Source organism: Stegostoma tigrinum, chromosome 19 (genome assembly GCF_030684315.1).
Source record: "Stegostoma tigrinum isolate sSteTig4 chromosome 19, sSteTig4.hap1, whole genome shotgun sequence".
NCBI classification, from domain to species: domain Eukaryota; kingdom Metazoa; phylum Chordata; class Chondrichthyes; order Orectolobiformes; family Stegostomatidae; genus Stegostoma; species Stegostoma tigrinum.
Window position 1 is genome coordinate 46,483,687 of NC_081372.1, and position 16,176 is coordinate 46,499,862.

General features: G+C 38.5%; 1 protein-coding gene across 1 annotated transcript in view; it reads right to left on the bottom strand.

Annotated features, from left to right (window-relative positions):
• Nucleotides 1–575: 575 nt before the first annotated feature.
• The window catches only part of cbln4 (cerebellin 4 precursor), a 102,472-nt gene continuing 86,871 nt past the window's right edge, over nucleotides 576–16,176 (bottom strand). Inside the window, exon 3 of the mRNA XM_048550586.2 lies at nucleotides 576–7,753. Within this exon, the coding sequence (XP_048406543.1) occupies nucleotides 7,556–7,753 (198 nt within the window). The 3' untranslated portion in view covers nucleotides 576–7,555. The remainder of the gene's footprint in view (nucleotides 7,754–16,176) is intronic.

Consider the following 16,176-nt stretch of genomic DNA (forward strand, 5'->3'; position numbering starts at 1 on the left):
TTTTAAAAGCTGTGTAATTTAAAATAAAATCATTTATAATACTTTGACTTTATTAAGACAATGTATATAAAATTTGACTTAACCAATGCACTGAAAGCAGAACACCAAAAGTTATTTAAATAGGAAGGCAAAACAGTATGAGGTTGCCATCAGCATTCAGTAGTCTTTATATTAATAATTATGACAATAATATGAAAAAAGCTCATCTGAAGCTACACTAAAATATTTTAGAAATTCACAATTGGATTGACTCGCTACTGTCAGGCCTTTAGACAAAGAAACAGCAAATCAAGATATTTAAGTAAAAATACCTGGTTACATAATAAGCCCAATTTTTGTTCATATTTCAGATTTAATAAAAGTAGAGAGTTGTGAGAGCATGGAATGCGTTGCCAGCAGCAGTTGTGGAAGCAAGGTCATTGGGGTCATTTAAGAGACTGCTGGACATGCATATGGTCACAGAAATTTGAGGGTGCATCCATGAGGATCAATGGTCGGCACAACATTGTGGGCTGAAGGGCCTGTTCTGTGCTGTACTGTTCTATGTTTATGTTCTATGTTCTATGTTCTAGTATAAAGCAAAGTGAATAAATGCATTAGCACTTAACTCAGAAATATGGGCAGACAGGCAGCATAACTAAAGTCAGCATATATTAACCTCATGTGTCAAAATTCAATCCAATTCTGTAGCAATCTTTTATTTCTACGTCAATCATAATTTAGCAATTATTTTTCTTTTCTTCATTCAAAGTTCTGATTAAGGAGAAGGGTGATACTAAAGAATGTATTTTTTAAACAAGTGTTTCACTCAACAGCACTTGTTCTATATCAACATTTCTCTGTCATATCTGAAAACTCTAGGCCAACTTCACCTGGAGTTGAAGGATACGACAGTGATTATTTGGGAACTTGATGGGTAAGATATTCGCAGCTTGTCCTTGGAGTGTGTTCAATGCTATGCACAAGAGGTGATGAAATTCCCTTCACCATGAGATAGCAGGGCCACAGTATTTGCCATGACACTGCCTGTGATTTGCAACATCCAAGATTTCCAAGCAGTGTCACGATTTCAACTGGCAATCTCTCGTAAACATGGAGCTGGGATCATTGGTTAAAACAACCCATTTGCTGCCACCTTTACCAAAGATCAGACAAATGCTACGGCCCTGCTTCCCTCATGGTGGAAGGAATTTCATCACCTCACTTGTAGCAGGCTGGAAGTAAGGACGTGGACGTTGATGGGGGGAGGTGAGTGGGTGGGGCGGGGAGAAGGGATGGCAGGGGATGGAGTGTCTATCACCTTCCCAACTCCCTACAATGCACTCAGGGATAGCAAAGGCTGCAGATGGCCTTTCCACACAGACTGATTGAGGGCTTAAATGGTAAATTAAAGTCCACTTAATGGCCTCATCTCATCACTACTTGCATTCTTCCAATGTTAGAGAGGGGTTGGTTGACAAGGGATGCTTTGGGAAGTCTGGCAGCATCACTGCAGGATCAGCTGGTGGGCAGTCCTGATTGCATTTGCTGGGGTCCATGAAGGGACATTTGCAGCAAGGGACCACCTTGTCAGAAAGCACAACTCCCTTTCTTTCGACAAAGATCCACACTGCACTTCCTCTCTTCATGACCTTCCCCTCTGGCCCCTACAAGTGAAACACTCTTGTCTCCATTCCAGGGTCTGCTCTATTGTCGGTGGCTTTGGATTACTGTAATGTCAATAATAACCACTGCTTTTAGTTGAGTTGCTGGAACTGTAAAAGCTGCCAGCTCGCTGTACAGCCAGTGGCTCTTAGAAGGAGGATTTCCGTACTTACAGGAACAGAAGTTTGAAACGCATTGAAACATGTCAGAGCTTCTGGACATGGCCACACCAGCTTTGAGAGACACCACTGTAGTCATTAAATTCGGCCCTGGTTCTTTCTACTTTAGGTAAGATATGATTGCACGAAAGGACAAGGCAACAATGGTGATTAGGAATACAAATCAAGTTATAATCTAAATTCTGATTAAGTTCTGCTCTTGGTTTGGCACAAAAGACAACTCAAAAGGATTAAAAATGTTCTCACAAGTCTGTTTATTAGAAGGATCCTTTAACAAGTTTCAACAGTTCCATATTTATCTCCATTTAAACAGAGATGAACTGAAAATGTTATCTATCTTTTTTTAAGACACATTATAGAAAATGTAATTGAATTTTTATAGAGTTCAAAAGAAACAGAGATAATTTATTTTTTTCCAAATTCCAAATGTCATACTCGATGAATATTTCAGTACTATTTTCAAGTACTACCTGCACACAGACATATTACTTATTAGAATCTTTCTGTAAGAATACCTCCAAGAGCTGCACAAAATGAACACCACAGTTCCAAAGGAAATGGAGGACAGGCATCATCAGGGCTGTCTCTCACAAAGATCATCGGCCCCAAACTTGTTTGCCTATTTAAAATTTTATTAGAGAGTAAAATGCTTTATGTAGCTTTTATGCTAGAAGGACAAAATTGTGTTCCAAAGGTCCTCATGGTTTCCAAGGTTAGCACGGCAAAATCAGATCGCTTGCTTTACAGGAGCTTCATGCATGTTGATGTTAGGTAAGGATAGGACTGGTTTGGCCTCTGATGGTCAAATAGTCTTTCAAAGAACTCACAGCTAAATTACTAATTGAACAAGGTATTGAAGGTTAATTAACTCCTATGGATCTCTACCTCCTCCCATATCAATGGAACTTATATTCAGGAAGAGTAGAAAAATTGACAGCAGGTATGTTGTTTAAAGGGAGACAGCATAAGTAACATATCTGAAGCCCTGGGCTATTGGGCAATGGTGATTCAGTGGGCACTCAATGTGTGTCAACTGTGAAGTTCTGAAGAAGGGTCACTGGACCCAGAATGTTAACTCTGATTTTTCTTAACAGATATTGCCAGACCTGCTGAGCTCTTCCAGCAACTTATATTTGTAGTTGTGAAAATTGACGATTTAGTTTCTTTAAAACAAGACATTGAGAGTTTGTACTTCCATCTAAGTGTTTGAGTGCTTTGAAAACACTGCACAGTTGCAAATCCTTTTCAGGTCCTATCTTATCATTCTGGTTTATAAGGCTGACCATCCCTACTTGTATTTAGTGATGTATGAGACAGTACCAAAACAGGAAAAACAGTGCCAAGAAGAAAACCGCTCAGGTAAGAGAATGAGTTTGAAAGGGATGATAAAAGGATTACAGAAGAGAAACAGAGGAATGAGAAGAGCACTATACCAAATATACAGATAAACACATAGAAATCTGTGTGGACGTTTAAAAATATATTCATAGGTGGATGTAGATTTATATATATGTGTAAATCAATGTTGTTGTTAAACTAACATAGAAACATATTCTGTCACACAAGTACCTCAACATCGATCTATAGTGGTCACGAACAGTTTTAAGAAGATCTATTTCAAACATCGCAAATATATTGGAGCCCAAGAGACTTATATGAAGTAGTATTAAAATAAAATGGCTTACAATAATTTCCAGCCTTTCATGACTCATGTATTTGAAGAAGAAAAATAGAAAACTACTACAACGCTAGACAAATTGGAAGGATTGTATAATGAATAATTAATTATGCCATACTATGAATATTAAATAGTCTTTAACAAAAACCTTGTTCCCTATCAGGATCAAAGTAGAGCCACTTATTGTATAATATTAGATGGAGCTATGGTTAGATCGCTTAGCCATGTTATGGGATTGAATAGGTTTGTCTGGTTGATAATGGCATGGAAGAAACTTTTTCATTTGCTTTTATGAAATGAACTTTATCCTGAACTGAGCATTAACTGATGTATATCTGCTACATAATCGGCAAACTTGCAAATATTTGCCATTCCATCCGATCATCTTCATTTCTTCAATACTGAAGATTACACTCACATACACACACACACACACACACACACACACAGAGAAAGAGAGAGAGAGATAGAGAGATTGGCTGCTATATCATTTCAAATCTTTCTGTAAGCCTTTGACAGCAAACTATATTGATTTACAGAATAAGTCACAGGCTAATTTAAACAACAACTTGTTTTCTTAAAAGACCACTATTACTGTCAGAATATACAAGTAGCATTTTCTCACAACAGTGGTGGCACCATAATAATATTGTCAAGGCTTTAACCTAAAAGGCAGCTCAGCAAACAAGTGAGACAAAAGCTGAATTTGTCTCCTGTATTGTAATTCTTTTTTTAATTCTTATTAAAATGAGGAATAATATCACTTGAAGTTCAAACTTACTTTCACCTCACACCAAATCCATTTTTTTCCATAAATAACAGGATCAGAAATTAGGAAGAAAGAATAAAGCAACAAGTTAGTCAACCTCCACCTGAGTGACAGTGGTGGCGCTTTGATAAGTCAGATCATTAGAGGCTAAAACAAAAGATTCATAATGCTGCCATGTATTTTCCAGCACTATCAATTGACCTGTACAGACAAGCAAGGGTCTAACATTGGGAAGGGACTGATGACCTTCAGAGTCCCATCATCTGTCACATGGGTAATACTTGCAAATTAAAGCATGAATTAGACAGTGATATGACAAGTCAGTCAACAATTACAGGGCATGAGCAGCTCTGATCAAGGCATGAGTAGAGAATTGATAAAGGTAAAAAGAAAGAATCCGCTAACTTTCTGTTTCTATTCTTACATTCCTCGAGCCAGGTCACTCAAAGATCAATTGTGGTAATGTTAAGTCACAAATCCAACTGTCAAAAACATCTCAGTGGATGGCCTGACCACAATATCCTTTATCATTAAGTTGATTGTGGAACTGAAACATGGGTGTAATATATTTATAATGTGGTGTACTGTCCCAAATCATACACAACATTTTATATTATTTTATACTCATTGCTATCCAGACTATAACCAAGAATGTTCAGCCATAGGAAGATTGATTCCTGAACAATTAGAACTCTATTGACATGAACTTCTACTTCATGATTAATTTAGTTTATTTTCATATATACTCAAATCAAAAAGTCCCTATTCATAAAAATCTATGCCTGACAGTACAGTGAGGTTTATTAAAGTAAGATACTAATGATCCATGAGAAAATGGCACTTATACACATTCTATTAATCCATGAGGGTGCTCAGAAGGCTTCACTCTTAACCGGACCAAACGTTATTTGCTTCCAGCTTTCTTGAACAATAAAGTGGCCACGCAAGTAGATAGGGTGGGAAAGAAGGCATATGGCATGCTTGCCTTTATTGGTCAACGAATTGAGTACAAAAGTCAGGATGTCATGTTGCAGTTTTATCAGACTTTGGTGAGGCCACTTTAAAGTATTGTGTTCAATTCTGATTTCCACATTACCAGGAAGGTTTTGCAGGCTTTGGAGGGGGTGAAAAAGAGGTTTCCAGGATGCCGCCTGAATTAGAGAGTCTGAACTATAATGAGAAACTAGAAAAAACTTGGTTTGTTTGCTCTCGAGCAGCACAGGTTTAGGGGAAACTTGATAGACGTTTATAAAATTATGAGTTACATAGAAAGGGTTGACAGTCTGAATCTTTTTTCTAGCATTGAAATGTCTAATATTTCAATATTAGAAATATTAATTCTAACTAATATAATTTATTAATAATAATTAATTAATTAATTATTATAATTAACAATATATGGAAATTATGCTTTAACCGTGGAATATTGTCAGGCCTGTCATATTTAGGTAAAGCTATTTCATAGGCACATAGGTCACTTTATGATGCAACCATGATGCGTGTCACCTTGAGCAATGTTATTTTGTTTATCATTCAATAAGGCAAAAATAATTCTAAAACTGAACCTAAATCTCTCACAAGTCTTATCAACTGGCAGAAAGTGGCAAGCTTTGTTTTTAATTTATTACTTCAGACTCACATTTGCAATTGCAGTGGTTAATAAACTGTGTTTTCAATAGGTCTGCTGCCATATTGGATATCCTATACTACACCCACACTGGGAGTCTTCTGTAAGAAACAAAAGTATTACCTCCTACCAAAATTTTAGAATATAAGTAATAGATTATTTGAGTTAATTAAAATTTACGGCATAGACTTTCATGATATATTCATATTCCGGAACTCAGAATTGAATGTTGCTGTTTTTCATCAGAGTTTGGTTGATTGTTCAGGAATGGTACATCATCAAGTATGGTTCATATTTGACGTGAGTAAGCAAGTAACTCATCCTTGTTAAATTAAGAGGTGCAAAACTATTTAAGACATGTCGATCGCAGTTACAATATTTTGCTTGATGCTCATATGGCTGGAAATGGACCAGATTGGAAGTGATGTCAAATGAATGCTTCAACAAAATCTTTGAATTTAACTCTGCAGTAAGGTCAGCTTTGAAACTGTTGATACTCCGTAACTAAGATAGTCACTGTACATATTCCAAATACATGCCACAAATTTCAGTTTTGGATAGCTCAAGGAGACAGAGATAATAAGATTAAATTTAAATAAAAATTAAAACATTTAATTAAAATTAAAATAAATTAAACTTTAAGTGTAATATGTGTGGAATCTAACAACACATTTGTAGCTTTGACAAAACTTGGGTCAACTGCTTGGTTCTTAATAGCAGATGGATGATGAACTGAAATAAAAGTGAAAAAATAACAGGTTTGAGACAGAGCTAACACTTTCCCAAGTGTTAGTTTAGTATGTCACTGTTCCACAAGTGGGGACAGGTGTCAGAAACAATCCAACAGCTGTGGCTAGTTTCCAGAATGACGCCACCATCCAGCTACGTTGGTATGAAATCAGTTTTGATAAAATGGCACTCTGAAGGCAGTACAATGTCTGCAGTTCGTGAAAGCTCATTTGGTCTGAAATTATTCCATTCAAAAAGAAAAATGTTTTCAGGTAAAGTGCATTGAAAACCCAAAGCAACACACAATTTTAAATATTAAAGATAAATAATGACAGAGTAGAATTGTACGTATATGTCTATGTATTTTAAGGCAATGTAAGCAAATGAGGCATGGTAATGAACATACATACACACCCCAAATCCACTATTATACTACGGTAAACCAGTTTTTTTTTCTCCTTGTATGGTGTACTTATTAAGCGACCTAAATTTAAGCCATTATTAAATGCATTTAACCTCATTGACAGGCTTTTTAAAGGCAAAACATACTTGTGAATGTACACAGATGTATCCAGTCCAGACAATTTGTCACTAATTTTGCAGGCAAACTGTTCCATCTTAATGTCAACCGCAGTTAACATGTCTTCCTTTCATTTAAAATTTTCCACTTTATGTCCATTCTCGTTTGTGCAGATCAGATAACATGTTGTAAACGTTCCTTTCCCTCCAGAGTTTTTTAAAGCGGTTCAAATAAACCAAACAATTCACATCCACTGAGAGTATTTGTATCATACGACCAGATATAGTCCAGATTAATACTTGGGACAAATGATCCACAATTTTTAAATGATCCTCAAAAACAACACTTAGGACATTGGTTTATAATCAAGAAAATTATGCATGTGGAATCAAAGATATTTTGTTTGGATTTACAGTGGGAAAACCAAGAAGCCAGAAAATGTTGAATATTGCCAACCACCAACCAGGTTACCTTTCTCCAGTTTCAGGTATGCTTTGTCTTCTTTATCTAAATAGAGCAGGACTCCATTAGTGGCAGCTTCACGAGTCACATCCTTGTCCCCAGCAAAAGCAGAAATTACTGGTTTACCATTAAGCATAAGGTTGACCTATGATTAAAAAAAAAATCTGTTATACTGAAAATTGCAATAACAGTTATTATTACAGGCAAAACTCAGCCAAATGGAATGACAAATTGCTGTAAGGAACCATTCATGCTACAGTTCACCAAATCAAGAGGCTAAACTCTACCTGAGCCTGATCCCATTCCAAATCCAAAGCAAACAACATGCATTTTACCATAGGGCTTGTCGAACATGTGTTAATATTTATACTAAATGCTTTTCTTTTCAAAAGATCCTTAGCCAAACAATTTTAATCTTTTTTTTGCTTTCGTATATATCAGGAATAGGTTCACTTTAATGTGGTTTCTCCCTCAGACTGGCCTGGAGTTTTGGGGGAGTAGCAGGGCTAGCATGAAGCTGTAAACAGGCAAGAAGGATGGAGGTGTAGAGACTATCGCCTTCCAGATCCTTTCCAGTTAACCATCTTTTATCCATTTACGGGATAAGGCCGGCATTTTTGCCCATCCTTAATTGTCCAGAGGGCAGTTATGAGTCAACCACATTGCTTTGGATCTGGAGTCACATGTAGGCCAGACCAGTAAGGATGGCAGTCTCCTTCCCTAAAGGACATTAGTGAACAAGATGGGATTTTCCCTTGGCAACTGATTCACAATCATCATTAGATTCTGAATTTCAGATTTTTATCATTCAAATTCCACCATTTGCCGTGGCAGAACTCAAACCTGGGTCCCCAGAATATTACCTGGGTCTCTGGATTAGCAATCTAGTGATAATACCACTAGGCCATCACCTCTCATGGCTTGAATTGAAGACAAGAAAGGGTGATGGTTTGTCTTCTCACCCCTAGGCCAATTGAGACTCTTAAGTCACAAATGAATGGCTGCTTGGCCTTCTTCTCCAATCACTGGTATCCTAGCAAAGGTGGGTTAGGGGGATAGAGGTGGAGCAAGAGTGGTGTTGGCCCTGCAGGAATCCTCCATGCCCACCTAAGGCACAAATTCTCTTTGCTAGGGCTTCGCTGAACCGCCTAAGTGAGCCTGCCCAGTTCGCTTCTCTTCCAGAGGCTGTTTCTGGTCATTGATGCACTTCTGCATTCTCAGCAATGGCCACTGCTACCCTCGTGAAGCTGGTACTCAAGATCTGCTAACTGACTGAATGGCTGGTAGTTTTGAGGGGCCAGCTCTTTTCATTCAAAGGCATTGGAACCCCAATGGAAGGCAACAGACTCCCTGATAACATTTAATCCTGTCAAGAATTGGCAGTGGGGTGTTGCAAACTGCTTTAGGCACAGTTGACAATAGACAGCACAGTTGACAATAGACAGCACAGTTGACAGGGACACTGCTACATTCATAAAACTCCGACCCAGGTCATTGCAAAATGCTATATTTAAGCAAATCCATGACAGCATTTTATGATTAAATGGTAATTTAATAATTCCTTTTGCCCTATGCTTTCCAGTTGCTAAGGATATTTCTCATTGTTAAACCAATGCTAATGAATGATAATAGCAGTTTAAACCTGACCATTTTTCAACAAGAGGGAGGCACAGTACTTCTGGCCAATGTAATTTGTTAATATAAGGTCAAAACCTTATCAAATTCTGGGATCATACAGTGATGTTCTCTTTGTGAGTTTCCTCTGAAAAGCACAAACTGAAGAATGTTAGCTGCTCAAAGATTTTGCTGATTGCTCTATTTCTGCCTATTCTATTGTCTTGAACTACAAGAGGTTAAGGTATAACAGTAACATAAAAGTTACCTTGAACCAATTTTATTCAAGTAGTTCTGATTAATGACACCGCCCATTCCATCTAGTACAAGTGGAACAGTGGCATCTACTCAGCAATGTGGAAGATTATCCAAGTAAATCATGTCTCTAAAACGCAGGACAAATTAAACTCAACCAACTATTGGACCACCAGGCTATTTGCAATCATCAGCAATGTTATACATGGGATTATCAACAGTGCTTTCAAATGGTAACTATTTAACAGCTCAGTTTGTGTTCTGTGAGGGCCACTCCGTTTCTTACCTCATTACAACCTTGGCCCAAACATGGATAAAAAAGCTGAACTCAAGAGGTAGTGACAGTAATTGAGTGTTGCATCAAGGATGCCCAGTAAAAATGAAATCAGTGAAAATCAAGAAGAGAACTCTTCACTGCTGGAGCCATGTCTAGCCCGAACAAGATGGTTGTAGCTGTTAGATCTCAACCATCTCTGATCTAGCATTTCTGCATGAGTTTCTTAGGATAGTGTCATAGGTCAAACCAACTCCAACTGCTTCACAGCACCAGAAATGGGGATGTTCACTAACAGTTGTGCTATTTTTCAGAATCTTTACTGAATCATCAGACACTGAAGCAGTTCGTTGTTAGGCCTTGGGCTGACAAATGAGAAGTAACATTTGCACACAGGTGCCAAGCAATGACCACCTTCAACAACAAAGAATGTAAGCATCTCCCATTGATATTTAATAGTTGCTCCATCACTAAATCCTTCACTATCGAGATCCTAGTGATTTCCAATGACCAGAAATTGAACTGTTTGAATGATTTAAGTACCATGGCCGAAACAACAGAACAGAGATTGGGAGCTCAGTGGAGAACAACTCATATTGTCACATGCCAAAGCTGCCCATCAATCTCAAAGGCACAAGTCAGGAGTGTGATGGAATGTTCAACACTTTCCAGGAAGCATGCAGCCTCAATGACACTTAAGATGCTTGCTATGATCCAGGGTAAAGCAACCAGTTTGATTTGTGATAACATGGTGTACACCCTTCTTCAGAAAATGATTTTTTTGAATGATTTTTGAATGATATTCCATTTTCTGAAAAAGCATCTCGACCCGAAATGTCAGCTTTCATGTTCCTCTGAAGCTGCTTGGCCTGCTGCGTTCATCCAGCTTTACACCTTCACCAACAACAACAAAAACAAAGTTGCCTGAAAAGCTCAGCAGGTCTGGCAGCATCTGTGGAGGAGAGAACAGAATTAACGTTTCGGATCCGGTGACCGTTCCTCAGAATTTTACAGCTTTACACCTTGTTATCTCAGATTTCCCAGCATCTGCAGTTCCTATTATCTCTGTAGCTATTTGATTTGTGCCTCATACACCACATTCAACATTCATTATTTCCACAACTGACTCTCAGTGGCAGCAGTGTGTACCGTCTACATGATGCGCTGTAGCAATGAACCAAGGGTCCTTCAGTATCATTTCCAAATCCACCTCAAACATCTATAAAGGAGAAATATAGTGGATGCATAGGAATGCCAAACACCTGCGCATTCTCCTCCAAGACACACATCATCCTGTAACACTTAGAATTATATCATCATTCCATCACTACTACTGAGTTAAAATATTGGAACTCCCATCCTAACAGCACAATAGAGGTACCTGTACTACATGGGCTGTGGTAGTTCAAGGAGATAGCTCATCATTGCTTCTTAAAGGCCATTTGGGATGGCCTAGTCAGTGTCATCCAATTCCCTTGAAACAATAACTAATACCTCCCTTACAGAGGGAACAAAAATGATTTCATGGATAGAACTTTGTGGACTTCATTCCAAACCCAAATGGTGGGAGACGTTTTACATGAGGGAAAGTTTCTAAGTAAGGGAACAATGAAATTAGTTTGAGGGGCACATCAACAGTACCCACGGTAATGAAGAGAAGGTTCAAGAAGGCTGTTTTCCAGGCCTCTCACTTTTTCCTGAAAATCCTGCTGTGAATTCTGTATGACCTTAGTGAATTCTGCCAGGAATGGGAAGACGAGCACAATCTCCTGAACCAAACAGGCAAGGATTTAAGAGACTGAAGAAGTCAGTAGCAAGAATGTGGTCCCTCCAACTCCGAGACTGTGACCCAAGAAGATTCAGAGAACGTAATGAGAACATGGAAGGTGAGTGGCCGAACACATACATGTACCAAGACTGATTTCCCCATCATTCTTCAGCAAAGCAACACTCAAATATACTTTGTAGTTCTAATCATTCCTCTCTGTGCATGCCTACCTGAGCATCCAAAAGTCACACCTACTGTCACCTAATAGTCGCTTGTGCACATCCTCAACATCACTGTCCACAGTGGTGTCTTTTTCTCCTCTCCACAAAAGTCATTATGAAGGCGTACACTTCTGCTTTCTCTGTTTGCATGAGAAATGACCACTTAGCCTGGAAATAGCTAGAGATCTGGGGACAGAAGTTGGCCCTCCAATTCAAGCATCTTACTGCCATTCTCCGTTCATGTTCATTTGCGTCACTGAGAAAGAAGCCCAGTTCCAGGGCTGCCGGTGTAAACAACAACCTGTCATGAAAGCCTGAGCTTCTAGAACTGGGATAGGTTGAGAGAGTTGATCCCGGACTCTGCGTTGGAAGACTCACCTCTTTGCCAACCAAACCTTAGTATCCATCCCCTCTCTTCCATGGATTGGTATGCACTGGGGGACTGAAGACAGCTTGGTGTTGTCTCTGTTGTTGCTGGAGCTCATGGTGTTGATCTGGCCTCTCCTGTTGCCCATCACCACAGCAAGGCTGTGAAGACTGGCAGCAGGAAGTGCAGCTGCAGGGGAGTGAAGTGAAGTGAAGGTAAAGACAGGGAAGAAGTTGCTAATCACCTGTCAAGCCATCTCTGAAGGAAGAAGTGCTTCCTGGAAAACTGCTCTCCATACCCAATGACTTGGTGGCTCAGTGGTTAGCACGGCTGCCTCACAGCGTCAAGGATCTGGGTTCGATTCTAACCTTGGGTGACTGTGCAAACTCAACACTGATATTCTCCCCATGTCTGTGTGCATTTCCTCCAGGTGCTCCAGTTGAAGGTGAGGTCAGTTAGGTAAACTAAATAGCCCATGGTGTCCAGGAATGTGCAGATTATGTGGATTAGCTATGGGAACACACAGAGTTACAGGGATAGAGTAGGGGGTGGGTCTGTGTGATACGCTCCTTGGAGAGTCAGTGCAGAATCAATGGGCTGAATGGCCTGCATCCATGCTGAAGGGATTCTGAGACATAGGTAAATATTAGCTTTCATTGAAGAAAACACAAGCATCTAGAGTGTAATATTTACTTGTTAGGGGATAAATTAATAAATCATATATGAAGTGGTATTTGAATTATGACATAATTCTTCTAAAACACACAAATCAATCATTTACTGTACCCTAAGAAATATGATATATTATTAATCTTGCCAAAATATAGTAGGTAAAATACACATTTGTCAGTAAAATAGTTTATATAAGTAAATAAAGGCGAAGGGAGTGATGGAAAGTGTGATAATCAAAGATGACTTGCCTGATTAGAAGTGAGAAAAGCATTTATTATACAACTAAATGAATGTTATTTCCATTTTCTTCACTGTCATTATATTGTGATAATGAAATTAAAACAATAATATTCACAAATCACACAGACAGGAATTCTTATACACACCGCTGTCCATAATTTATCTGAAAAGTGCTGATCAATCACTAGAAATGCAAATTTTTTGATATCTTTGGAAACACTGTGAGACCAGTTTGTCCTTTTTTAAAATGGCAGAAAAAAGCAGGAACACTCAAAAAAAGCACAAAACTTCCCTCCCTGTTTCCGCTAATAATCCACCCACTGGCATTTGTAGCTAAACCTAGACACCAGCTCTACAACTGAAAGTGGTGAGAGCCTCCATAATATGTGTAAAACAGATTCCCGTGAAATTGGTATTACTTTTATTATGAATGCTCAGTATTGGATTTGCCCAGGTAAGTATAGGTTAAGAATGATCACTTCTGTCAGCATTTGAAGAGTCACTCATTTCTACCTGTCTTTTGAGTCGGACATATATTTTCATTTCATTATCATTCTGTCAGCATTGAATATCAATCTACACCACATGGATTGCAGTGGCTTGAGAAGGTAGTTCACTATCATTCCCTCAAGCGTAATTAGGGATTGAAAACAAAAATTGATTTTAATTGCCAGTGATATTCACTCGCAAGAACAATTTAAAAAAGACTTATCACTGACATTCACCTAATTGAAGGAGATTCACTGAGTGCTTTCTAGCCGAAATAGTACTTTAATGCTTTGTGTTGTATACTGCCATTTGAAGCATTAGCACAGAAGAGCATTAGCTTCATTGAAGCCTACGAGGAATACTAGTCGTCCCATTTTATTTGCAGGAAAAAAAAGGGGAGAAAACGATAGCAGCAACAATACATACGGGAGCTGAAGGAGCAACACTTGGCCCTGCAAGACACCAGAGGAGATGGATGGCTTGATCTTAACCAGTTCAGGAGCTTCTAGGTTGACACTTCAGCGAGGAACAGCTGCCCTTGGTTTTTGGTACAATAGCAAAGTTTGTTGAGGGACTTGTGACTGAGATGACAGCTGCCAACATGAGCAAGGTGAAAGCATACCATGTCCATTGTGCCCTTGTCACTTTGACGAAGTTGTACACCAGTATTTCCACAGAAAAGGGTGAACAGCACACAGGAGAATGTTGGTGATATCAGTGACAGTGAACTTCACATCAATGTATTCCCCCAGTTTCTCAATGCTATTGGTGCTCAGGCATCAGTTTGGGCTTGAATCCAAAAAGAATCAGTGTCATAATATCCTGGGCAGAAGATATAAATATTGCCAGCAAAGAGAGCTGGCCACACAATGCATTACAGTACATGACAACATTACACTGCTAGATAACAGAATGCAATGAAACTGGAAGTGAACATGTCTATGCTTGGCAACAAACTATGGCAACTCTTCGACAGATATCCAATGCCTTGCACCCATAGTCATTTTTGTATGAAGTGGCTGGATTGCTTAAAGGAGTACCCCTGTCGTCTTCAACAGAACTAAGTTCCAAACTTGTATCCAGTCAGCAGTTTCACCCATAGAAATTCCCCAGGCGTTAAATGATTGACCACGGGCAGATGGCTCTAACTCACCTTGTCCTAACTGGAAAGCCAGTTTTAGTGCTAGTACTAATGGTGCTGTGCTACTTTTACACAGGTTCAAACCATGGGATGGTCATGAGAAAAATGTGGGGCACAGTGGTATCAAATACTGTAATAGAAGCATCTAAGCAACAAATCTCTTGTCAGGTTAACATGTTAGACGCAAAAGTGATCTTTCAGAAAGGAAAATGCAGCAGAGAAAAAAGTAGGCACTTTGCAGCTGTTGATTTGTCTCTATGGCTTTGTTTCCCAGCTCAATGAGCACATCCTCTCTCAAGCTGGGGTTTGTAAAGATATTTATCTGGTTCTGATTCACTCCTTTAAGTTATAAATTTGCCCTTATGTCTTAGGTCTAAAGGTAAACTTCAGCACAAAAGATACCAATTATTGCATGTTCACAATAATGTAATATTTTAAATAAAAAAAACACATTCCACCTTAAGGAATGCAATTTTATTTTAAATAGATGTCAGTCACATCAGAGATCTGATCCTTCAAAGGTGTAAGCTATCAATCATCAGTACTAATGTGAGAATTGGCAATCAAAAAATGTTTGGTTTCTCACCACAATGTTCCAATTATCACATTGAATTTATGCCACATGAAAAGCAACTCCTATGGCACATAAAGTCCTCTCTCCATAAAATTAAAAAATCATAAAATAACCAATGAATCTAAAGAAAATAGAATAAATTAGCACTACCATTAAAAAAAACCACGGTATCAGACCTCTGCATCTGCACTAACTAGCTACATTTATTAATATTAATGCCTCATTATTGACCACAGTCAATTAACCATTTCACTTCATGTTGACAAGATTGAAAGAATATCAGCCTAAGAAATCCAGAGGTCACATTATCATGGGAGTTATGGTTATTATCGGAAAACATTGCTGAACATTTACCAATTTAGAGTAATGATTTCTGCTTTTCAATAAATATGTATCAGCATGCAAGGTTTCAAGATAAACTCAATGCTACAGAAGTACAGGCTGAATGATTGGACTTGTATCATTAATTTGTGATTTTTTTTGTATGCTGGGTGTAAGGATCAGAAAGGAAGAGTGCCTTGAGCTTTGCCCACTAAGATGATGACACATAGGTTTGAGGGGATAATCTCTGAGGATTTTGAATGGAGTAAGACATACCATTTGGGTCTTCCTCAAATCTCTGAACAGTATCTGTTATGTTAACATAACTTAAGTTGCTATCTTGTAATAAAATACATCTTATTTAAGTTGAGATGATCTTCTCATTAAACTACCAAATGGTTTCCTCTATCAATACAGTCCAAATAGGCCCTATAGATCACTATCAGAAAAGAGAGTGAACATGTCTATGCTTGGCAACAAACTATGGCAACTCTTCGACAGATATCCAATGCCTTGCACCCATAGTCATTTTTTTTTATGAAGTGGCTGGATTGCTTAAAAGAGTACCCCTGTCGTCTTCAACAGAACTAAGTTCCAAACTTGTATCCAGTATGTTACTAGCTACAAGTAAC